The 26,860-nt window shown below is 40.0% G+C and overlaps 1 protein-coding gene across 5 annotated transcripts in view; it reads right to left on the bottom strand.

Annotated features, from left to right (window-relative positions):
* Window positions 1-16,525: 16,525 nt before the first annotated feature.
* The window catches only part of Sec71 (ADP ribosylation factor guanine nucleotide exchange factor Sec71), a 291,696-nt gene continuing 281,361 nt past the window's right edge, over window positions 16,526-26,860 (bottom strand). For all 5 annotated transcript variants that reach the window (XM_053789547.2, XM_053789544.2, XM_053789546.2 and 2 more), the window contains 3 exons: window positions 25,005-25,123; window positions 18,752-18,886; window positions 16,526-16,936 (listed from right to left, as the gene is read on the bottom strand). In XM_053789547.2, coding sequence (XP_053645522.1) covers window positions 16,724-16,936; window positions 18,752-18,886; window positions 25,005-25,123 — 467 coding nt within the window. In that variant the 3' untranslated portion in view covers window positions 16,526-16,723. The remainder of the gene's footprint in view (window positions 16,937-18,751; window positions 18,887-25,004; window positions 25,124-26,860) is intronic.

Below are 26,860 nucleotides of genomic sequence, written 5' to 3'. Positions count from 1 at the left end.
TTTCCCTCATCAATTCTATGATTCACCTCATCTTTCATAGACCCATCCGCTGACACGTCCACTCCCAAATATCTGAATACGTTCACCTCCTCCATACTCTGTCCCTCCAATCTGATATTCAATCTTTCATCACCTAATCTTTTTGTTATCCTCATAACCTTACTCTTTCCTGTATTCACCTTTAATTTTCTTCTTTTGCACACCCTACCAAATTCATCCACCAATCTCTGCAGCTTCTCTTCAGAATCTCCCAAGAGCACAGTGTCATCAGCAAAGAGCAGCTGTGACAACTCCCACTTTGTGTGTGATTCTTTATCTTTTAACTCCACGCCTCTTGCCAAGACCCTCGCATTTACTTCTCTTACAACCCCATCTATAAATATATTAAACAACCACGGTGACATCACACATCCTTGTCTAAGGCCTACTTTTACTGTTTCGATAGATGTGTTGAATATTGTTGTTAGGGGTACACGTAGCTCCTCTGCTCCCTCTCTCAGGACCCATGGAGAGATGTTATCCGGCCCCATTGCCTCTGAGGTATCTAGTTCACTCAGAAGCCTCTTCACTTCTTCCTCAGTTGTGTGTATTGTGTCCAACACTTGGTGGTGTACCCCACCTCTCCGTCTTTCTGGAGTCCCTTCTGTCTCCTCTGTGAACACTTCTTTAAATCTCCTGTTGAGTTCCTCACATACTTCGCGGCCATTTCTTGTTGTCTCTCCTCCTTCCTTCCTTAGCCTGATTACCTGGTCCTTGACTGTTGTTTTCCTCCAGATGTGGCTGTATAACAGCTTCGGGTCAGATTTGACTCTCGCTGCTATGTCATTTTCATATTGTCGTTGGGCCTCCCTTCTTACCTGTGCATATTCATTTCTGGCTCTATGACTCCTCTCCTTATTCTCCTGGGTCCTTTGCCTTCTGTACTTCTTCCATTTCCTAGCACACTTGGTTTTTATGTGTGTGGGTGTGTAGGGGGGTGGGGTGCAGCCAGTACTTTTTCAAGAGCTTGTAATAATGACAAGTATAGACAATTTTGTTGGCTCACTCTTGATTCTTGACATGTCATTAGCAATATATAATCTCCTCTTTGTTACCACACATTCAATGCTTATGGGCTGGGCTGTCTATTCCTGCTGGTTCTTAAAATATTTACTTGAACCTTAGGTATCTGGCACTGAATGGTTAGGCATTGGACAATCCAGCCAGCAGTTTTCTCATCCCTTGTAGGGTTCCTCCCCAGACACACCTTCCTGGGGTGATCATTCGTTTTCACCATTGCCAACGCTTGAAGAAGTGTTGGCTACAACATGAAAAGCCTAGAGCTGTCATATGATTTCCCCCTGTAGTTGTTCTGTATGTGTTATTGCTCGTTTGCAATTACTGCAGTGTGCGTGTATAAAATTAAAAGTAAAAAGTAAAACATTACGGTAAAAATAAAACTGATGTTCATAAGAGTGGTAGCAAATTAATTCTGCAACAGAATATTATTTTATTCTTAAAGAAACAATTCTTGTTCATATCTCAGACACAGTTCGTGGTTATTAAAATCTTGACAACTTATACAAGAACCAGCCTACTAATCTATACCTATGAATAACAACTGAGCATCAATTGTTTTACATATCATAGTAATAGATAATGAAGGGGCAACATAAATAGGGTATAACAATTTATGCTACCATATCTTCATTTGCAGGCTCCTAATTTATCTGTTAATCTATAAAAAGTATCATTTACTTACATAATTTATCAAATAAACCTCTTGCAGATGAAAAGTAATTATGCACTTAAAAACTTAAAATAAATATGGTTTTTTGTATATACAGTAGCAAAATAAACATAAAATACTTTTATAAGCCTCTCCTGAATACACTTATAAATGTTGCATATATCTTGTACAAAAGTTTATCTATACAGCATTCAACAAACAAAACAATCAATTGTTAATAGTTTGAAAAGTATAATTTACATTATAGGCTACAATAATCCGTATCAGAAGAAACAGTAGGTATTTTGCAGTCCACAGAGTTATTTGAATTAAGACACCCATGCACTTCTGGCATGACAACTACCGACACATTCATGCACTTCTGGCATGACAACTATTGAGACATTCATGCACTTCTGGCATGACAACTATTGAGACATTCATGCACTTCTGGCATGACAACTATTGAGACATTCATGCACTTCTGGCATGACAACTATTGAGACATTCATGCACTTCTGGCATGACAACTATTGAGACATTCATGCACTTCTGGCATGACAACTATTGAGACATTCATGCACTTCTGGCATGACAACTATTGAGACATTCATGCACTTCTGGCATGACAACTATTGAGACATTCATGCACTTCTGGCATGACAACTACTGACACATTCATGCACTTCTGGCATGACAACTACCGACACATTCATGCACTTCTGGCATGACAACTATTGAATGAATAAAGGTATTTGTTTCCTTTTTTGTGAAACAGGCTCATGGTAAAAAGACATACACTGTGGCTATATGAATTATGTGCTACAGTTTAACAATGATCCCCAAAAGTCAATTCTTTTCACCAAGTTTCCAATGAGTACTGATAGTACCAGAAGCATGAATGACCACATACTTTCACCAGTGCCTCATTCATTCAGTACATTAAGAACACAGAACTGGAGCTGTGACAGTTTACTGAAACAATGAATATAAAAGTGCCCCATTTTCATAAAAATCTGTATTATTATTAATACACTGTACTGTTTAATATTACATTTTTTCTTATAGCATTACCAATGATGCAACCTTTACTGGCAAAATATGTGTTTTGCATCTACAAAATGCAAAAATGAAAGAAAACCAGATGTATTAAGCTTTCAAATCAACATTACAATGCATTTACAATATATAAAATTATTCACGACTGAAATCAGTAGTAGATTGTACTTTAAAAGGTGGGGAAACAAATATTTTTTTTTTTTAAATGTCTGAACTATAATTGTATTTGAAACATTTACAAGGTGGTTTTGCTTGTGACATGTTCTCCAAACCTGTAGTAGTATTATAATCATAACCAAGTGCTAAACCCACTGGGGTTGGTCATACAACACTACAAAACCTGTAGTAAATAAATGATATGGACCAACTAATTCATACTTAAATACTTATGTATTCATAAGGGAAGCATTAAATCCATAAGGCCATGAAGTGCCTGGGAAATGGAAGGAAAGATCTGATCCAAGGAAGGGGAAGTCAGCTTTAATTCCTTAGATCAAAAGTCCTTCACCACCATCAATTCACACACTACAGTATAGCAAATATATGAAACTGCCCACCACACACAGTTATTCTAGGTAATACATAAATCTTAAGTATTTTATTATCTGGTCTTTTTTTAAGTTTACTAAACTAAATTAAAATTATTTAAACCCATAAATGCAGCAGTGAAAAAACATTAAAAGCTTACTACTGCACCATGTGTGTTGCCATGCACCAAGAGCAACAAGGAATTCTAGGATGCAGTAATAATGGGAATTAGCTGTAACAAAAGCATAATGGAATGGAATGTTACAGTAATCAGATCTGAGGAAATATATACAAATATAGATTATTTAAAGTATAGAGATGATAAATACTTTACACTGCAATTACAGCAAATGAGTGATAAATATGCAAAATAACCACAGGAGGAGTTGAATGACAGCTGTGATGCAATCAACACAAGAGCTTGCAATGTTGCAGAAACAGAGTAGGAAATCCAGGCCGATTCATTCAGGGAAATGTCTCTCTCCAGGTAGTGTGGTGACACCAACCAGTTCCTCTCACAGGAACTGGTTGACACCACCATGCTACCAAACTCTGAGAAAACTTCCTCTCATTCCACCTGCTGTTACTCTTGCAACACTGCATAGCTCCCAATGATGCATGGAGATGTGTAAAAGATCCTGAGATGAAGATTTCCATCCCCCGTGGCTTGTCTTGCATTGTTAAGATCACCTGTCAACGATTGCATTGCAATATATATAATTTATATTGCACAAACTTTATCAACAGCTAGAAATTGTCACAAAACTGATAGTTTTATTCTTAATCAAATTCAATGTTTCGTGACAAAGTGATAAGCAAAATGGATATGTAAATACTTGCCCTAAAACCAATCCCATGTAGTCAACTAAGGGCTCAGACTAAACTAAATATTGGCTAAGTCTGCAAACTTTGTCCAATATCTAAATTGACAATGTCTACTTAAGGATTAGTTCATTCTCAGTACAATTATGAAAATATCATAAAATAACAGTATTACACAAATATGGTAAGTATTGACAGTTCTGAAAATAGGCTTTAGGACAAGTACAACATGGTGAACAGAATGCAGATAAATAAATAATTATAAACAGAATATACCTGTCAAATTTAGTTGAGGGCTGGGGAAAAGAAAAATGCATGATAAAATTGGCACAAGAGATATAATAATCAATGATTATGCATCATATAATCAGATGCCAAATATTGAAGAAAAATACTGTAAGGACACTATTACCTATTGCATATAATTATACAGAACTATGCAGTATTCTGTATTTTGTTATATTTACATAAGGCCCATAATATATAAAGAATATTGTGATGAAACACTTCAGCAACACTATTTTTCAATTATGTCATTTTCTCAAGCATGGACAAACTCTCAGTGGCACAAGTGTCTACTCCAAGAAGTGCTGTAATATCCTGAATATATTGCAATTAATATTTATCATTTTACTCAAAACAATGTTAATCTAACTAGGAAGTTTTAGATCAAAATTTTCCTCTAATTTTGTCCATTATTTTTTAAAAAATAAAGCAAGATATTTAAGTTGGTATCTATTTAAATAGTATTTCATTTAAAGAGATTTTAAATCATGTTGAAAAAGAAAAGTAATTTTAACATTCATGTGCTCTGATAATATGCCGAGTCATGGAATTAAAATAAATGTAAAACACTAGCACTAGGATATTTTCTATTAGGGAAAATATTTTCCTCTTAAGAACTTTATCAATCCAATAAACTTTAGAGTGACAAAGTTCCCAAGAATGGAATATTTCCTTTATAAAACTATGCTAGTGCTGTGCATGTGTTTTAATTACTGTGAATGTATCTCAACATACTGTACCATCTTTGACCTTGATGATCATGTTTTTCAGTAATAAGTGCCACCAGGAGAAGTGTTGAGTCATTTCCAATAAATCCATCCTTTTTTTTTTTATCTGACAAGGTAACAAGTTACTCTCTTGGCAAGCGATCCTATCACTGTGCTATTCTCTCTCTAAAAGAATAGACATCACAATATCATAACTATAACAACTTAACTTCATAACATCATAACTTCATCTTAAAATTTATCCTTAATTTATGGATTAACTGTGAAGTGGCTTTAGGAAGTTAATCCTTTATTTCATACTCCTCTTTGCTCTTACTCATTTTTTCTCTAACTGCATTTTCATTTATCCTTTAGTATTCCATTCATCTTCCACGAGTCATACAAAAAACTTTTTTTTTTAACACATCGGCCATTTCCCACCAAGGCAGGGCGACCCAAAAAAGAAACACTTTCATCATCACTCACTCCATCATTGTCTTGCCAGAGGTGTACCAACCTCAAGCTCAAAAACTGCAGCATATCTCCACCCCCCCCTCCCCTTCCTTCAGAGTCCAGGCCCTATACAAAAACTTCTTGTACTCAAATTATTAATATCCCATCCAGTGATAAAATAAAAGAAACAAAAGTCTGTTCAATATACACTTGGGACAGGATTGGTGGTCTTTCTTTTCAGTTACAGGACCATAAGACGGCAGGTAAATCTAATTAAATTTGCTTGTAATCATTATATAGCTGAACATTACCTGCTTAAGTTAGTGGGGATAGGTCAGATGATCCTTACCTTCTTGTGTAGCCTAACAGTTCTTAATCCTGTAATGGTTTCTTTCTAATTCTTCTGAGAAAGAGGGCTAGAATGCATCCCTCCCCTGGTCATGTATCAGGTGACTAAAATACCTGGAACAATGAGCTCGTTACTCCTTTTTATTAATTTGGTTGCTAAAAAGAAAAAAGTGGGAAATTTTAAAGTTAATCTGTTTAAAATGTGTGTTAATTTACCACCAATGCTGAGAGCTTAATGTTTGTTAAGAATGAAAACAAGCTAGATGACTCTGAGCTGAGTGAAACAAAATTTGAAATTTTGAATGAGGAGTTAGAGAAACAGTCATGTGTGCTGAAGTAGGTTTTTTATTTATACAGTACTGTATAAATAAAATCCACTATAATTATAATTTTACCTCATTTATACTAAAGATTCTAACTTACCACTCCCCGGACTACACCATAAACCTCAGAAATTCACTTTCAAATTCTTATTATATTCACATAATACAAATCTGTATGGATCACTGACATACAGTGGAACCTCAGTACTTGAACAGCTCCCTACTCGAACAATTTGGTAGTCGAAAGTTTTGTTAAGTAAAAAATCACTGCGTAGTCAACCGTTTGCTTGGCACTCGACTAAACACGACCTGCCAGAAGTTGGCTGTAAGCTATTTCATGTTTCTTTGCATTTTTGGCATTTTTTTATATTATTTGTATAAATAAGTCACCATGGAGCCTATGAAGATTAGTGATAACAGCCAACTAAAAAGAAAATTGGTTAGGAAAAATTTGTTCAATACTCGAAAAGACTGGCAATTGAACAGCCTTCTGGAAGAAATTAAGTTTGAGTACCGAGGTTCCACTGCAGTTGCCATGCATCTGGGATAAATCAGAAAGAATTGCTAATTTTTCAAGTCCAGCTAACTGGTTTTCCTGAAACCCTTCATAAATGTTGCCTTACTCCATAAATGTTACCTCGCACATCAAGTCATAAAAACCACTTGCCTCCACTCACTCCTATCTAACACACACACACCTGTTGGATGCTTGAGCTCCTCACATACAAAACCTCCTTTACCCCCTCCCTCCAACCTTTCATAGGATGACCTCTACCCCATCTTCCCTCCACTACAGATTTATACACCCTCAAAGTCATCCTACTTTGCTCCATCATCTATGAAGATTGAGACACTTGTGCAACATATGGGAATCTTTATTGACGAAATGTTTTGCCACACAGTGGCTTCATCAATCCAATACAAAGCAGAAAGGTTTAAGGAGAGGAGGAGTTTGAGGTAATCAGTCCCTCAGCCTGGAATCAATGTGTTCAGCTCATCAATCTTGTAGGAAGTACAGCATAAGGCCAGAGAAGTGGCTTATATACTGTAGACAGGTGAGCCGAAGCAGGTGGAGGCAGGATCCTAGTGTCAGACACTGCAGCATCATGGGATCTTGATACAAGGAATTCTTCAACACTTGTCCAACCTTTGGACGAAGACCTACTTACACTAGTGGATGGTTCCACTGTGATCCAGCCTCCTGCTTTGACTCGCCTGTCTACAGTATATAAACCACTTCTCTGGCCCTATGCTGTACTTCGTACAAGACTGATGGACTGAACACATTGATTCCAGGCTGAGGGACTGATTACCTCAAACTCCTGCTCTCCTTACACCTTTCTGCTTTGTACTGGACTGATGAAGTCACTGTGCAGCAAATCATTTCTTCAATAAAAATTCCCATATGTTACATAAGTGTCTCAATCTTCAACTTGTCGGTTTTTAAACCATTTATTCCATCATCTATAAATGTCCAAACCAACTCAACAACTTCTCCTCGGCCCTCTGGACAATACTTTTAGTAACCCTGCATCTCCTTCTAATCTCCAAACCATGAATTCTTTGCATATTAAAAAAAAACATGCATATAAGAATGTTGGTACCACTATACTCTGATACACTTTCCTTTACAAGTAAATGTATAAGGGTCTTATGATTTTTTTTTAGGGGTCAGAACCCCCCTGGGGCATCAGGTTGACTAGTGTATTATCTTCGTATAGTGCTATTTTTTCTAAAACAATACTTCTTTATATTCTGCAAATTGCTGGTGATGTGCATGCTAGATTAGAAGCCTAAAAAAAAAATCTGTAGAACTAATTTGTAATGTAGAGATAGTGATGGTGACCTTAACCATGAGTAAACAAACAACCTTTTATATAGATTAGCTGAAGGAACCTAAATTTTCACATTGGATAGCTAAACATGGATCTGACATGAAGAAAATGTGTTCTGTGTGGTAATAAAGACTTCGAACCTGGCAACATAAGAAAAAAGACCTTGAGGTCCCATGCTGAGGAAGATAAGCATAAGAAGGTAGTGCTGACTATGAAGATTAATCAAGAACAGGAGTCCATTCAAAGATTCATGAAAGCCACACTACTTTCTCAAGCTTCAACTATGAGTTCAGGAAGTAATAGTTCTGACATAAGAGATCTAGTAGCTATACTTCCACTGCCAGCAAAGAATCAGTACATACCTGCCAGTGCCTCAGCGTCTGCTTCCACCTCCCATACATAAATCCACACTGACATGAGAGATCTTTTTGCAAGCAAACAAAGTTCACGGGCAGAAATTGTCTGCATTCTAAAAATTTTTATGAACGACTATTTTAGGTCATCTTGCCAATCAAATGACAAGACTGAGGGATTGATTACTTCATCTTGTGTATGTAGTTCACATTACGTCATTGTATCGTACTGATAAAGCCACTGGCTGGTGAAACGTCTACAAATAAAGAGGCCCAGATGTTGAACGTGTCTAATTCTGCATCTTGTCGGTATTGTATACCATTTATATACAAGTTATTTCAGAGGATGATCCCAGACTCAAAAACAGCTCAGCAGCTTTCACATGGGAGAATCAAATGTGCATACATTGTCAAACATGACCTCACACCATTTTTCCAGAAACAACTCTATGATGCACTCTCAAAGCTTGGATGTTTCTTTACAGTCTCCTTTGATGTGTTCTTCAACCTGGTGCTTCTGGTAGAACAAATGGATTACTCATACACTTTTGGGATGATCAGAAAAATCAAGCAATAATTTGTTACCTGAAGTCAGAATTCTTGGGGCATGCTTGTGGTGTTGATTTTTTGGTAAAGTTTCTTGATGGGCTTTCCTTGCTCAGTGTAGATGACATGCTTCAAATGTCAATGGATAGGCCCTCAACTAACTTTAAGCTATACACTTCATTTTGTTAAAAATATCCTCACAGGAGTGAATGGAGATGAATGGTTTTTGGGACCTGATGAGCTGTTGAAGTGTGAGCAGGGTAATATTTTTGTGACGGTATTCAGGGAAACTGGTTAGCTAGACTCAAGTTCTGGATGTGGGAAGTACAATGCCTGCACTTTAAAGGAGGGGTTTGTGATATTGGCAGTGATTATGTATGAATGATGGTGAAAGCGTTTGTCTTTTTTTGGATCACTCTACCTCGGTGAGAGACGACCAACACATTGGAAAAAAAAAAACTTTGAAAGTATTCTCTTCATTTTGCAAGGTCTTTGCCAGTTTGCATATATTTACTTGATGTATAAACAAAAATATATTGTATTTTCAACTTGGAAGAGTACGACGTACGATTATTTTTTTTGTAGTCACCATATTATCAGAGCTATTTATGCTTATCATGCCACATCTTTGGAGTCTAATAAAATATAATTTATTAAATTGTCCTGTGGAATGTGATCATCAGTAGTACCCAGAACTCAGCTTATGGTATCCTGTCTGTAGAATTTACTCTATTGTAAAAATTTTTAAATTTCCAGTGATTATGTTAATGCATGTACGTAATTACCTAATTAAGTAAGGGGATGAGCTCCAGCTAAGGTCCCTACTTTTAAATTTTGACTCAATCTCTCTCTCTTTCATGTAGACACATGCACTCATGCACGCACGTGCGCGTGCACACACACACACACACACACACACACACACACACACACACACACACACACACACACACACACACACACACACACGCACACACAAACACACATGCACACACACACACACGCACACACACACCTACCTTAGCCACCTACCCCTCCCCCAAACCACCTAACCCCTCCCCAAACCATCTAACCCCCCCACCTACCTCCCTCCCTCCAATAACCATCCTCCCCTTCCCCCATAACCATCCATCCCCTCTCTCCCTCAAACCATCTAACCCCCTCCCCCAACTATCTCTACCCCTCCAATAACCATCCTCCCCCTCCCCCACAACCATCCATCCCCTCTCCTAACCATCTATTCCCCTCCCCCTAACCAGGATGAGGACAAGGGGCTCCAAGGACGAATCTGGGAGGGAGGAATGGGAGGTAGAGCTCAAAAAAAGGGAGGAAGACTGGGGAAGGAGACTAGATGAGCTGGAAAGGAAGATGGAAGAGAGGTTAGCAGCAGAATGCAGAAGGTGGAAGCAACAGGCCACAGCAGCAGAAATCAAGATAGAGAGATTAGAAGAGGAGCTGAGACATCTGAAACAGCACTGAGACAAAGATATTACAGAAGTAGCATCGGCAATGTCTACATCAAACACAGACAACAGGTCTGAAGGAAGCATGGAAACTAAACTGTATGCAGAGGTCCTGTCAAACCCACATGGGGCCAAAACAAAGACAGGGAGCACACTAGGACAGAATGAGAGGTTGGAAGACATTGAAGGAACTAGGACATGTGCAAGGACCTTACCAGATACCTGTGGGGGCCAGGAGCAGGTGAGCAGGAAGGATAAACCAAGAAGCATAGGGGCAATAACTAGGGAAGGGACTGAAGGAAGGAACACTCCACGGGAAGGAACTAAAACACATCAGAGGATGCAATGGGAGTCACAGTGGGAGGTGGAAAGGGAAAGATCCGTGTTTGTCTATGGGCTAGACGAAGCTAAAGGGGAAACTTATGATGAAAGAAAGCAGGAGGAGAAAAAAGCGATTGAAGATATCATGAAGGTGATAGGCGAGGGGGACATGACCCAGGTGGCAAATTTTCGGAGAATTGGGTGGTTCACAAAGAAAAGGAATCGGCCTCTCAAAGTAATTTTCAAGGCAGAATCAACCCGAACCATGATCCTGCAGGAGAAAGCATGGCTGAGAGGCAAGCAGGAGTTCCGGAGTGTGTACCTCGAGCGAGATAGAACACAGGACGAAAGGAAGACAATGAAAGAGAGAGTTCAAAAACAGAAGGAGAAATGGGAGGAAACGAAAAAGGAGAGCAGAATAATCCAGGATCAAATGGAAGGACAAGCGCACCCCCCAGAAACACCTGCAGAAGGACTCCAGCCACGACACCCCCAAGGCAACTGAACAATCCAAACCAACCATCACACACCGATCCCTCTGTTTCCACCCCCTACACCACAGTTACAGTATTAGAACAGAAGTTGAAGGTTTGGTACACAAATGCAGATGGATTAACGAATAAACATGAGGAATGGCAAGAAAGAATCAATGAGAAGTCCCCAGACATCATAGCAGTTACAGAAACAAAACTCATGGAGACAATAACAGATGCAATTTTCCCACCAGGATACCAGATCATGAGGAAAGATAGAAGGGGCAGGGGGGGAGGTGGGGTTGCTCTGCTCGTCAAAAACAGATGGAAATTCGTGAAAATGGAAGGAATAGATGAGACGGGAGAAAGAGACTACATAGCAGGTACACTTCAGTCTGGGGAACACAAAGTGGTCATTGCAGTGATGTATAATCCACCACAGAACTGCAGGAGGCCAAGAGAGGAATATGAAGAGAGCAACAGAGCAATGGTGGATACACTTGCTGAGGTGGCAAGAAGAGCTCACTCCAGCAGAGCAAAATTGCTGGTTATGGGGGATTTCAACCACAGGGAGATTGACTGGGAAAACCTGGAGCCACATGGGGGTCCCGAAACATGGAGAGCCAGGATGTTGGACGTGGTGCTGGAAAACCTCATGCACCAACATGTTAAGGACACTACCAGAGTGAGAGGGGAGGATGAACCAGCAAGACTGGACCTTGTGTTCACCCTGGGCAGCTCAGATATTGAGGACATCAAGTATGAGAGTCCCCTAGGAGCTAGCGACCACGTGGTTCTGTGCTTTGAATACATAGTAGAACTGCAAGTGGAGAGAATAACAGGAGTTGAATGGGAAAAGCCTGATTATAAAAGAGGGGACTACATAGGGTTGAAGAACCTCCTGCGGGAGGTCCAGTGGGACAGTGAACTGGCAGGAAAGCCAGTAAATGAAATGATGGAATATGTAACAACAAAATGCAAGGAGGCAGTGGAAAGGTTTATTCCCAAGGGCAACAGTAACAACGGGAAGACCAGAACGAGCCCCTGGTTTACCCGACGGTGTAAGGAGGCAAAAACAAAATGCAATAGAGAATGGAAAAAGTACAGAAGGCAGAGAACACACGAAAATAGGGAGATCAGTCGCAGAGCCAGGAATGAGTACGCACAGGTAAGGAGGGAGGCCCAGCGACAGTATGAAAATGACATAACATCGAGAATCAAGACTGACCCGAAACTGTTGTATAGCCACATCAGGAGGAAGACAACAGTCAAAGACCAGGTGATCAGATTAAGGACAGAAGGTGGAGAACTCACAAGAAATGATCAGGAGGTATGTGAGGAGCTGAACAGGAGATTTAAGGAAGTTTTTACAGTAGAGACAGGAAGGGCTGTGGGAAGACAGCACAGAAGGGAACATCAAGAGGGAATATACCAACAAGTGTTGGATGACATACGAACAACTGAGGAGGAGGTGAAGAAGCTCTTAAGTGACCTTGACACCTCAAAGGCGATGGGACCAGACAACATCTCCCCATGGGTCCTTAGAGAAGGAGCAGAGATGCTGTGTGTGCCTCTAACCACAATCTTCAACACATCCCTTGAAACTGGGCAACTACCTGAGAAATGGAAGACAGCTAACGTAGTCCCCATATTAAAGAAAGGAAACAGAAACGAGGCACTAAACTACAGACCTGTGTCTCTGACATGTATTGTGTGCAAAGTCATGGAGAAGATTATCAGGAGGAGAGTGGTCGAACACCTGGAAAGGAACAAGATTATAAATGAAAACCAGCATGGGTTCATGGAAGGCAAATCTTGTATCACAAACCTCCTGGAGTTTTATGACAAGGTAACAGAAGTAAGACACGAGAGAGAGGGGTGGGTAGATTGCGTTTTCCCAGACTGCAGGAAGGCCTTTGACACAGTTCCCCACAAGAGATTAGTGCAGAAGCTGGAGGATCAGGCACACGTAAAAGGGAGGGCACTGCAATGGATAAGGGAATACCTGACAGGGAGGCAGCAACGAGTCATGGTACGTGAAGAGGTATCACAGTGGGCACCTGTTACAAGCGGGGTCCCATAGGGGTCAGTTCTAGGACCAGTGCTATTTTTGATATATGTGAACGACATGATGGAAGGAATAGACTCTGAAGTGTCCCTGTTCGCAGATGACGTGAAGTTGATGAGAAGAATTAAATCGGACGAGGATGAGGCAGGACTGCAAAGAGACCTGGACAGGCTGGACATGTGGTCCAGCAACTGGCTTCTCGAATTCAATCCAGCCAAATGCAAAGTCATGAAGATTGGGGAGGGGCAAAGAAGACCGCAGACAGAGTATAGGCTAGGTGGACAAAGACTACAGACCTCACTCAGGGAGAAAGACCTTGGGGTGACCATAACACTGAGCACATCACCGGAGGCACACATCAACCAAATAACCGCTGCAGCATACGGGCGCCTGGCAAACCTGAGAATAGTGTTCCGATACCTTAATAAGGAATCGTTCAAGACACTGTACACTGTGTATGTTAGGCCCATACTGGAGTATGCAGCACCAGTCTGGAACCCACACCTGGTCAAGCACGTCAAGAAGTTAGAGAAAGTACAAAGGTTTGCAACAAGGCTAGTCCCAGAGCTCAAGGGAATGTTGTACGAGGAAAGGTTAAGGGAAATCGGACTGACGACACTGGAGGACAGAAGGGTCAGGGGAGACATGATAACGACATACAAGATACTGCGGGGAATAGACAAGGTGGACAGAGATAGGATGTTCCAGAGAGGGGACACAGGGACAAGGGGTCACAACTGGAAGCTGAAGACTCAGACGAGTCACAGGGACGTTAGGAAGTATTTCTTCAGTCATAGAGCTGTTAGCAAGTGGAATAGCCTAGCAAGTGAAGTAGTGGAGGCAGGAACCATACATAGTTTTAAGAAGAGGTATGACAAAGCTCAGGAAGCAGAGAGAGAGAGGATCCAGTAGTGATCAGTGAAGAGGCGGGGCCAGGAGCTGAGTCTCGACCCCTGCAACCACAATTAGGTGAGTACACACACACACACACACACACACACACACACACACACACACACACACACACACACACACACACACACACACACACACACACACACACACACGCACACCCACACACACACACACACACACACACACACACACCCCACCCACCCACCCACCTCTTGCTTGCTTCTTCATGTACAAGGAGATTAGGGACAGCAACAAAAATAAAAGCCTCAACATACAGAAACAAATCTCAAGACACTAAGAGACATTTTGGTTTTCACTGCAACAGATGATGGTATCAGAATGAGGGAAAAGTCTTCCCAGTGACAATATTAGATATCTGTACACCATAACAATTACTAAATTTTGCTCTTTCGTTATGAAGAATTTTTAGGTGGTAAATGGACGTAATGTAGGTAGTAGGTTGGTAGACAGCAACCGCCCAGGGAGGTACTACCATCCTGCCAAGTGAGTGTAAAACTAAAGCCTGTAATTGTTTTACATGATGGTAGGATTGCTGGTGTCCTTTTTTCTGTCTCATGAACATGCAAGATTTCAGGTATGTCTCGCTACTTCTACTTACACTTAGGTCACACTACACATACATGTACAAGCACATACACACCCCTCTGGGTTTTCTTCTATTTTCTTTCTAGTTCTTATTCTTGTTTATTTCCTCTTATCTCCATGGGGAAGTGGAACAGAATTCTTCCTCCGTAAGCCATGCGTGCTGTAAGAGGCGACTAAAATGCTGGGAGCAAGGGGCTAGTAACCTCTTCTCCTGTATATATTACTAAATGTAAAAGGAGAAACTTTCGTTTTTCCTTTTGGGCCACCCCGCCTCGGTGGGATACGGCCGGTGTGTTGAAAGAAGAAAGAAAAGGAGAAATGGGAAGTACAATGCCTGCACTCTAAAGGAGGGGTTTTGGAATATTAGCAGTTTGGAGGGATATGTTGTGTATCTTTATACGTATATGCTTCTGAACTGTTGTGTTCTGAGCACCTCTGCAAAAACAGTGATAATGTGTGAGTGTGGTGAAAGTGTTGAATGATGATGAAAATATTTTCTTTTTGGGAATTTTCGTTCTTTTTGGGTCACCCTGCCTCAGTGGGAGACGGCCGACTTGTTGAAAAAAAAAAAAAAAAAAAAATTTGTTTTTCCTTTTGGGCCACCCTGCCTCGGTGGGATACAGCCGGTGTGTTGAAAGAAAGAAAGAAATGGACATAATGAGAAATAAGGAGTTGATATACAAAAATAACTGACTATAGAATAATTACAAAATTCACATGGTAGAATGTATGACAAAGGAAGAATTTAGGAAATATTTTCTGTATTTCTTGAATAGATTTGTTTTGGGATGATATAAACCACCATCTACAAAATGACTTTTAATAGCGAAAGTAAACCTTATGTGTATATTGCCTACATAAATCAGGTTTGGTTCAACAGCCCATACTATTATAACATTTACAAAATATCCATATAAAATATGATAAAGATGCTTCACATGAATAAAAAATTATATCAAATTACATTATCTACAACTGCAATGACAAATAAATGCTGACACAAAATTTAATAAGTATACCAACTGCCACATCATGGGGATCACTAAAATTTACTGATCTTCTCTTTTGCCGATTATTATTTGCATTAAGAAGCTTTTATAGTTACAATGTGTCATTCTGTGTAAAGTTTTGTCAAGTCCTAATCATTAAGTGTTTATAAAGCTTCACATAAAGTAGAATGTGACAATACAAGCTTGCCCTGCATTACACAAATAACCTACATATAAGAGAAGGAAACTTATAACAACATTTCATTCCAACTTGGACCATTAAAGTCACACTAACACATGACGGTAAAGGAACATAACGTCATCGAAAGTTTCTCTCTCCTATTTGCAGGTTTGTGTAATGTTTCAGTCACAGTGCTGTGCCTTTTTGTTCTTTATTTCCCTGCATGTATTTCTTTTACTCCATCCTGTTGGTATCTCAGCTTCGTATCCAACATAAGAATTACTGTTGGTATCTCAGCCTTGTATCTAACATAATTACTGTTGGTATCTCAGCCTTGTATCCAACATAAGACTTACTGTTGGTATCTCAGCTTTGTATCCAACATAAGACTTACTGTTGGTATCTCAGCTTTGTATCCAACATAAGACTTACTGTTGGTATCTCATCCTTGTATCCAACATAAGACTTACTGTTGGCATCTCAGCCTTGTATCCAACATAAGACTTACTGTTCGTATCTCAGCCTTGTATCCAACGTAAGACTTACTGTTGGTATCTCAGCCTTGTATCCAACATAAGACTTACTGTTGGTATCTCAGCCTTGTATCCAACATAAGACTTACTGTTGGTATCTCAGCCTTGTATCCAACATAAGACTTACTGTTGGTATCTCAGCCTTGTATCCAACATAAGACTGCCTTCCAAATAACTGAAGTCTGTGAGATATACTTGCTCAAAACCTCACTGCTCATTCAAAGGAGAATCTTTCAAATGAGAATTAGAGCATACTGAGGATGTTGATGTAGTGTGATTTCGGATGCTTGGGTGGGTTATGTTAAATACAATACCGATACGTAGGAAGAAGCGGCGTAGAACAGCTCGTAATTCCGGCTTGAGATTGAAGCACATTATCTCACATAAAAATGGATAGTAGTTGGAAGCATGAGCAGCAAACTGGAAAAAATCATCATAACAGCAGGTTATAATTCAAGATATTTGGTTAAAAAAAAAAAAAAAAAGCAAGGTTGGAGTCTCACAAATTCAGAATCCACAAATGTCATTAAATTTGGTCAGTAGAATAAATATTAGAATAAATATTTGATTGGTAGTGTCATCAACTCTCACACTGAGGTCCTGGGATCAATCCCAGCACGACTGAAACATTGGGCATTTTTCCTTACACCTGCTGCCCCTGTTCACCTAGCAGTAAGTAGGTACCTGGCTGTTAGTTGACTGTTGTGGGTGGCATCTTGGGGTACAAGCTTAACCAAAGTTGCCAAGAATTCTCTGCATAACCTGGGGCTTTCTACATAATAAGCTATTGATGTAAGCTAGAACTAGTTGTATTATGTACTTGAAGAAATAAAGATTGTTATATATTTTTTTTAACACTGTCCATCTCCCACTAAGGTAGGGTGACCATCATTCACTCCATCACTATCTTGCCAGAAGCTTGTTGATACCACAGGTCAGATGTCCCTCCAAACTGCAAATATCCCCACCCCTCCTTCAGAGTGTAGGCATTGTACTTCCCATCTTTCAGGGCCACAAGTATTTGAAAGTGAATCTGAAGTAGAAATATTTGATTTCTGCCAATATTTTTGAGGAGGGAAACGCCCCCCTACACCCCCAGTCTTTTCTATGGATCTTTAATAGGTCTGATTCAATTACTGGGACACCATAAACCATAACCAATCATTCCTAATTATACTTTATCTGACAGAGTAAATCTTCTATTTTTGTGTGATTAAGAATTCCAAACAGAAGGCTAGTGTAATATGAGAGGCACCTGGGGGACGCGGCTAATGAACAGAGGAATGTTTTTGTGCCAGGAATGTCTACATTGTTTATTTTGAACTCTATTTTTAAATTGGCAGTTTTTAATTTTGTGTAAAACCTGCCAAATTACTGAATTCTGCATACTTTATAGGGTAGTTTAAATAGTTCAGTGAGAGGTATCTTGTACTCAATCAATAGAATGGAAAGAATTCTGGCAAAACAGCTAAGAATTTAGCTGAATGGAGCAATGGAACTGCCTTAAAATAGATTCAAAGTGGGCAAAAAATCACTGATGTGTAAATTGTGCCCAGACTGCTAACTTTGCACTTGTGTAATTCCGAAAGTTTTCCATCAAATTTCATACTTTTGGTGTCATTACCTTTAGAAAAAGATTCTCTAACATTTCAGATTTTTTTTTTTTTGAAGTGGACACGGAGAAATTTTAATTTTGGGGGTCTGGACAGTGAAAGAGATAAAACTTAAATTATTAAAACTCTCAAGGTGTAGGACTACAACAAATCAACTATGTGATAAATGGTTTAGAAAACTAACAAGTTGAAGAATGAGACACTTGTGTAACATTTGGGAATCTTTACTGAGGAAACATTTTGCCACACATTGGCTTCATCAGTCCAATACAAAGAAGAACAGTAGAAAAAGAGGAGGAGTTTAAGGAAATCAGTCCCTCAGCCTGGAATCGGTGTTTTCAGTTCATCAAGTGTTTCATTCTTCAACAAATCAACTACTTCATAAATCATACAATGAAGTATATAAACACCAGACTGTTCAATTTAGTTTCATGAGAGTAAAGGAGGAAGAGGAATACAGAGGGAAGAGATGGAGGAAATGAAAAGGAAGATGAACAAAAGGAAGGAGGGAAAAAAAGAGAAACAGGATAAGATGGAGAAGGAGAGAACGAAGGGAGGGATGTAGGAGTGTACTCAAGAGTGAGCCTGTGAGTACAAGAAGTGCATGCATCATGCCTCTTACCTGATCATTGGACATCTTATGGATATTAGTAAGGAATAGAAGAATGAGATTGGTCCATGCCTCTCGATGTGACTCAGGAAGTGACAAGAAATACTCCAGCCCAGAACGACACACACAAATGAGGCGTTCTTGTACCTAGAAGAAAATGGAACATTAGGAATTCTGATTCATAGAGATTCAAAAGGAGCTGAAAATTCTTTATCCACATGCAGAACTTCACCATTATTCAGGGCACACCATAAACTGCCGGGGTAGTGCAGTGTGCAATGATGAACAGACATACTAAGGTCAAGAAGGGAAACTGGTCAGTGGCTGGACAGCAGGGAAAGAAGTTGACGATCAAGAAGACGAATGGAAAGGTAGAAACGATGAAGAAGAAAGAGACTGCCGTGGAAACTGTTGTGGAAACATCCAATACATTCTCAGTGCTACCCGACGAATGTGAGTCGACTACTGGGAACATCACGACGAAAGACATTAAGGAAGGTAAGAATATTGTTGTTGTTGGGGATAGCCAAGTTAGGTATATGGATAGGGCGTTCTGCTTGAAGGACAGGAGTAGGAGACAGAGAGTTTGCTTTCCTGGGGCTGGGATGGAGGATATTGTTAGCCATCTGGATGACATCATGAGAGGTAATGGGAGCAATCCTATTATCTGTCTCAGTGCTGGAGGCAACGATGTTGGCAGACGTAGGAGTGAGGACCTGATTAGCAGGTATAGGTCAGCAATAGAAATAATTAGAAGTAAGGGTGGGAACCCTGTCATATGTGGTATTTTGCCAAGGAGGGGAGTTGGAAATGAATGGTTGTCCAGGGCAATTGGTGTCAATTGCTGGCTGGACAAATACTGTAAGGAAAATGTGGTAACATTCATTGACAACTGGGACCTCTTCTATGGCAGAAATGACATATATGCTAGGGATGGGGTTCACTTATCTAGGTGTGGGGTGGGAGCACTGGCAACTGCAGTGGAGGGAGCAGTTAGGACTTTAAACTAGGAATAGTTAGTGGTATGGGTTTTGGCAGGAAAACAGTGAAGTCCCAGTGTAGTAATATTACGAGTTCTAGGGGAACTAGTAATAATAAGAACGAGATAGATATTGAAAAGCCAGGGACCTTGGGTGATAAGGACAGTAATAGGTTTAGTAGAAAAATAGAAATGAGCAGGAAGGGTAAAGAGAAAGGAGAGTCTTTCAATGTTTATTATGCTAATTGCCGTAGTGCTAGGAATAAGATGGACGAGTTGAGATTAGTTGCTAGTGTAGGTAACATTGATGTATTTGCCTTAACTGAGACGTGGTTTAATTCAAAAAGTCGGGACATGCCTGCGGAATGTCATATTCAGGGTTTTAAATTGTTCCAAGAAGATAGAAGTATTGGGAGGGAGGGTGGGGTGGCATTGTATGTCCAAGATCGCTTGAACTGTTGCATAAAAACGGGTATTAAGTCTGAAGTAACACATACAGAGTCTGTTTGGATAGAATTTTCAGAGGGGCAAGAAAAACTGATTTTAGGAGTGATATACCGTCCCCCAAACTTAGATAGGGACCAAGGGAAACTACTATGGGAGGAAATTGTTAAGGCCACAAGGCACAATAATGTAGTAATTCTAGGAGACTTTAACTTTAGTCATGTTGATTGGAATTTCTTGAGTGGGAATTTAGAATCATACGACTTCTTAGAAGTATTTCAGGATTGTTTTTTGAAGCAGTTTGTGACAGAACCTACAAGGGGAAATAACCTGCTTGACTTAGTTATGGCAAACAATGAATCCCTTGTTAATAATTTAGAAATTTCAGAGGAACTGGGTGCTAGCGACCACAAATCAATTACATTTAGCATTGAATGGAAGTACGATAGTAGCGATAACTCAGTAACAGTCCCAGATTTTCGCTTAGCAGATTACGATGGGCTTAGAGAACACTTATCATCTGTTGACTGGGGTAACGAAGAGAGCTATCAATATGACAGTTTTCTGAACACTATACATGCTGCTCAAAGAGCGTTTATCCCATATAAAGAAATTAGATCAAATAGAAATGACCCAAAATGGATGAATAATAGGCTCAAATATCTACTAGGGCATAAGAAAGGAATTTATAGGCGTATCAAAAGAGGTGAGGGTCATCTTATAAATCAGTATATTGACATTAAGAGGGACATTAAAAAGGGGATAAGAAAAGCTAAAAGGGACTATGAAATTAAAGTTGCTAGGGATTCTAAAACTAACCCAAAAAGTTTTTTCCAGGTCTATAGAACAAAAGTTAGAGATAAGATAGGTCCCCTTAAAAATAACTATGGTCACCTTACTGACAAAGAGAATGAAATGTGCTTGATTTTAAATAATTATTTTCTCTCAGTTTTTACACAGGAAGACACTAACAATATTCCAGTAATTAATTTTTACAGTGGGCTAGAAGAAGATAAATTATGTAACATCACAGTCACTAGTGAGATGGTTGTGAAGCAGATAGACAGACTGAAGCAAAATAAGTCGCCGGGTCCTGATGAGGTTTTTTCAAGGGTTCTTCTTAAGGAATGCAAAATGGAACTCTGTGAACCATTAACTAATATTTTTAATTTATCTCTTCAAACAGGTGTAGTGTTTGATATGTGGAAGATGGCTAATGTAATTCCTATTTTTAAAACAGGGGACAAGTCGTTACCGTCAAATTACCGCCCAATAAGCCTGACCTCAATTGTAGGCAAATTACTAGAGTCAATTATAGCTGAGATTATAAGAAGCCATCTCGATAAGCATAGCTTGATTAATGATACTCAGCATGGATTCACAAGAGGCCGGTCTTGTCTAACTAATTTATTAACTTTCTTCAGTAAAGCTTTTGAGGCTGTTGACCACAATAAAGAATTTGATATTATTTACTTAGATTTTAGTAAGGCTTTTGATAGAGTTCCGCACCATAGACTGTTAAAGAAAGTGGCAGCTCATGGCATTGGGGGAAAAGTGCTCTCGTGGATCGAGTCATGGCTCACTGACAGGAAGCAGAGAGTGTCCATAAATGGGGTTAAATCCGAGTGGGGATCTGTAACAAGTGGCGTTCCACAGGGATCAGTCTTGGGCCCGTTGTTGTTTATAATATATATCAATGATCTTGATGAGGGAATTACTAGTGATATGAGCAAATTCGCCGATGACACAAAGATAGGTAGGATAATTGATTCAAACGTAGATGTTATGGAACTTCAGGAGGATTTAAACAAACTCTATTCTTGGTCAGAAAAGTGGCAGATGCAGTTCAATGTAGATAAATGCAAGGTTCTGAAGCTTGGGAGTGCCCATAACCCTAGTACTTATAAGTTAAATGATGTAGAACTTAGCCATACAGATTGCGAAAAGGACTTGGGGGTTATGGTGAGCAGCAACCTTAAACCAATACAGCAATGCCTAAGCGTACGTAATAAGGCAAATAGATTACTGGGATTTATATCAAGAAGTGTAAGCAACAGAAGTCCAGAGGTCATACTGCAGCTTTATACATCATTAGTAAGGCCTCACCTAGATTATGCAGCTCAGTTCTGGTCTCCGTATTACAAAATGGACATAAATTCGTTAGAAAACATTCAGCGTAGGATGACTAAATTAATACATAGCATTAGAAATCTTCCTTATGAAGAAAGATTGAAGACTCTTAAGTTACATTCACTTGTTAGACGAAGAATGAGGGGAGACCTGATCGAAGTGTATAAGTGGAAGATAGGTATTAATAAAGGGGATATTAATAAGGTCTTGAGGATGTCTCTCCAAGAGAGAACCCGCAGTAATGGATTTAAATTAGATAAGTTTAGATTTAGAAAGGACATAGGAAAGTATTGGTTTGGAAATAGGGTAGTTGATGAGTGGAACAGTCTACCTAGTTGGGTTATTGAGGCTGGGACTTTGGGTAGTTTCAAATCTAGGTTGGATAAGTACATGAGTGGGAGGGGTTGGATTTGAGTGGGACTTTCACATCAGAGCTTATTTCTTGGGTGGCATTGAAAATTGGGTTGGGCAAATGTTTTGTTAGTGGGATGAATTGTAAAGGACCTGCCTAGTATGGGCCAGCAGGCCTCCTGCAGTGTTCCTCCTTTCTTATGTTCTTATACACTTGAGACAGAATATGGTTTAACCAACATATTCCCCATGAGAAAGCAAGCACGAATAATCTCTCTCAACACACTGGCTGTCTCCCACTGAGGCAGGGTGACCCAAAAAAAAGAAAGACACACTTTCATCATCATTCACACATAATCACTGTCTTTGCAGAGGTGCCCAGAGATGACAGTTTGGATGTCACTTCAAACAGCAGATATCCCAAACCCTTCCTTTAAAGTGCAGGCATTGTACTTCCCACCTCCAGGACTCAAGTCTGTCTAACCAGTTTCTCTGAATTCCACCACAAAATATTACCCTGCTCACACTCCAACAGCTTGTCAAGTTCCAAAAACCATTTGTCTTCACTCACTCCTATCTAACATGCTCACATGTGCCTGCTGTATATCCAAGCTCCTTGCACACAAAACCTCTTTTACCCCCTCCCTCCATCCTTTCCTAGGACGACCCCTACCCCTCCTTCCCTCCACTACAGATTTATACACCCTCCAAGTCATCCTAATTTGCTCCATCCTTTCTGAATGACCAAACCAACTCAACAACCCCTCCTCAGCCCTCTGGATAGTAATTTTAGTAACTTGCATCTCCTCCTAATCTCCAAGCTATGAATTCTTTGCATAATACTTACACCACACATTGCCTTCAGACACGACATCTACATTGCCTTCAGACACGACATCTACATTGCCTCCAGTCTCTTCCTTGCTGCAAAATTCATAACCCATGCTTCACGCCCATATAAGAGTGTTGGTATCACTATACAGTGGACCCTCGACCAACGATGGCATCGATTAAAGATAAATCCGACTAGCGATACATTTTAACGCAAAATTTTTGCCTCGACTAGCGCTAAAAAACTCGACCAACGCTATTAGTTCTGTCTGAGACGCGTCCACTTCTGGCCAGTGTTTACAAGCCAGCCAGCCACCGCAGTCGCTTCCAAGCATACAATCGGAACATTTCATATTATCACACCCTTTTTAGTGATTGCACCTGCAAAATAAGTCACCATGGGCCCCAAGAAAACTTCTAGTGCCAACCCTACAGCAAAAAGGGTGAGAATTACTATGGATATGAAGAAAGAGATCATTGCTAAGTATGAAAGTGGAGTGCGTGTCTCCAAGCTGGCCAGGTTGTACACACAACCCCAATCAACCATCGCTACTATTGTGGCCAAGAAAACGGCAATCAAGGAAGCTGTTCTTGCCAAAGGTGCAACTATGTTTTCGAAACTGAGATCGCAAGTACTCGAAGATGTTGAGAGACTGCTATTGGTGTGGGTACACGAAAAACAGATAGCAGGAGATAGCATCTCTCAAGCGATCATATGTGAAAAGGCTAGGAAGTTGCATGACGATTTAATTAAAAAAATGCCAGCAACTAGTGGTGATGTGAGTGAATTTAAGGCCAGCAAAGTTTGGTTTGAGAGATTTAAAGGGAAGGGAAGTAACCCCGGAAAAGGACTTGCCACCTCAAGTCCTAATGGAAGGGGATTCCCCTTCTAAACACTAAGACCATCAACACTCTCCCCTCCTCCCATCCCATCAATCATCACCAGATCTTCAATAAAGGTAAGTGTCATGTAACTGTGCATGTCTTCTTCAGTTTGTGTATATTAAAATTAATATTTCATGTGGTAAAAACAATTTTTTTTTTCATACTTTGGGGTGTCCTACACGGATTAATTTGATTTCCATTATTTCTTATGGGGAAAATTAACTTGACAAACGGTAATTTTGACTAACGATGAGCTCTCAGGAACGGATTAATAGCGTTAGTCAAGGGTCCACTGTACTCTCATACAGTTCCCGTTCTGCCTCCATGAACAACATTCTTTGTCTTCACAGATATCTCAATGCACCACCTACCTTTTTCCCATCAATTCCATGGTTCACCTTGTCTTCAACATATCCATCTGCCAACAAGTCCACTCCCAAATACCTGAATACACTCACTTCCTCCATGCTCCCTCCTTCCAATCTTATATACAATCTTCGGTTACCTAAATCGTTTGTTACTCTCATCACCTTGCTCTTTCTTACGTTCACTTTTACATGCTGTTTCTTCTTTTACATACTCCCTAATAAGCATGTGACCTACAACATCATAAATACAGGATATCAGCATTTATGATTTAAATACCTGAGGCCATTCCTCTTCTCTGGACGGATCAGCCAACATGCGGAAAAGTATCCTCAGAGCACATGCCAGTGACTGGGTCTCCTGCTTTAGTAAATTAGGCTTGACACTACCTTTAAAACCTGTAAAAAAAGTACAATTTAGATATGCCTGCAACTGATCACTTTCGACATTCTTAATTAAACGGTGAACAGTTAAATTAAAGTTTAAGAAAAACTGACACCCTTAGCCCTTGCTTTTTGAGGGCTTGCTATTATGTCATATTCCATTTTTATCTGTAATTCCATGCCAGCATGCTTCTGGCAAGACAGCAACTCAATGAATGACTGTCACATATTTCCTTTTATTTTTTGACCACTTACATCAATGGGAGATAGCTAACAAGTTTAAAATGAAAGAATTTATATGTGCAATATATATCAACCAAATGTGACTGGTGCAGTTCACATGTTAATGGAATGAATGAGTCACAGAATGGGTGGGGCCTTGAACTCATGGCAGGTGAGTCCTAAAACTTGCAGCCTGTTTGTTTTAGGACTCACTTGCCATGGCTACCGGCAGGTGAGTCCTAAAACTTGCAGCCTGTTTGTTTTAGGACTCACTTGCCATGGCTACCAGCAGGTGAGTCCTAAAACTTGCAGCCTGTTTGTTTTAGGACTCACTTGCCATGGCTACCGGCAGGTGAGTCCTAAAACTTGCAGCCTGTTTGTTTTAGGACTCACTTGCCATGGCTACCAGCAGGTGAATCCTAAAACTTGCAGCCTGTTTGTTTTAGGACTCACTTGCCATGGCTACCAGCAGGTGAGTCCTAAAACTTGCAGCCTGTTTGTTTTAGGACTCACTTGCCATGGCTACCGGCAGGTGAGTCCTAAAACTTGCAGCCTGTTTGTTTTAGGACTCACTTGCCATGGCTACCGGCAGGTGAGTCCTAAAACTTGCAGCCTGTTTGTTTTAGGACTCACTTGCCATGGCTACCAGCAGGTGAGTCCTAAAACTTGCAGCCTGTTTGTTTTAGGACTCACTTGCCATGGCTACCGGCAGGTGAGTCCTAAAACTTGCAGCCTGTTTGTTTTAGGACTCACTCACCATGGCTACCAACCCCACCCGTTTTGTGATTTGTTTGCAATTGTCTTATAATTATTTTGTGAGATTAAGTGAACTTTGTGCAGCTGCCAATGGCCAAGAATACATCCGAGGCAAAAAAGAACAAGTCGCAATATCATGGCTGGAAGAACTGACAAATAACTTGCACTTAGGAGAAGAAACTTGTGATGATGTTTGGATCAGCCCATGACTCACTGTCAAGTCACAACTGGCATAACAATGGTCCAGGATAGACCAAAAAAAGAAAAAAGTCATCACATACTTCTTATGTACTGGTTATCTGTGCATCTACTGCATAAAGTAAAGAACACCTGTGATATCATTATACAGGTGGGAGGTACTGTGCCTGCACTCTAAAGAAGGGGTTTGGGATATTTGCTGTTTGGTGAGAGACCTGAACTGTCATATCTGCACATCTCAGGCAAGATAGTGATAATCAGAGACAGTGTTAAAAAACAAAACAATAATCCTGTCACATGGATGATAATTTATCAATATATTTTTATTTTTATTTATTTATTATCACACTGGCCGATTCCCACCAAGGCAGGGTGGCCCGAAAAAGAAAAAACTTTCACCATCATTCACTCCATCACTGTCTTGCCAGAAGGGTGCTTTACACTACAGTTTTTAAACTGCAACATTAACACCCCTCCTTCAGAGTGCAGGCACTGTACTTCCCATCTCCAGGACTCAAGTCCGGCCTGCCGGTTTCCCTGAATCCCTTCATAAATGTTACTTTGCTCACACTCCAA

Source organism: Cherax quadricarinatus, chromosome 68 (assembly GCF_038502225.1).
Source record: "Cherax quadricarinatus isolate ZL_2023a chromosome 68, ASM3850222v1, whole genome shotgun sequence".
Taxonomy (NCBI): Eukaryota; Metazoa; Arthropoda; class Malacostraca; order Decapoda; family Parastacidae; genus Cherax; species Cherax quadricarinatus.
The sequence above is the reverse complement of the archived record's forward strand: the minus strand, read 5'-3'. Positions and strand labels throughout refer to the sequence as shown.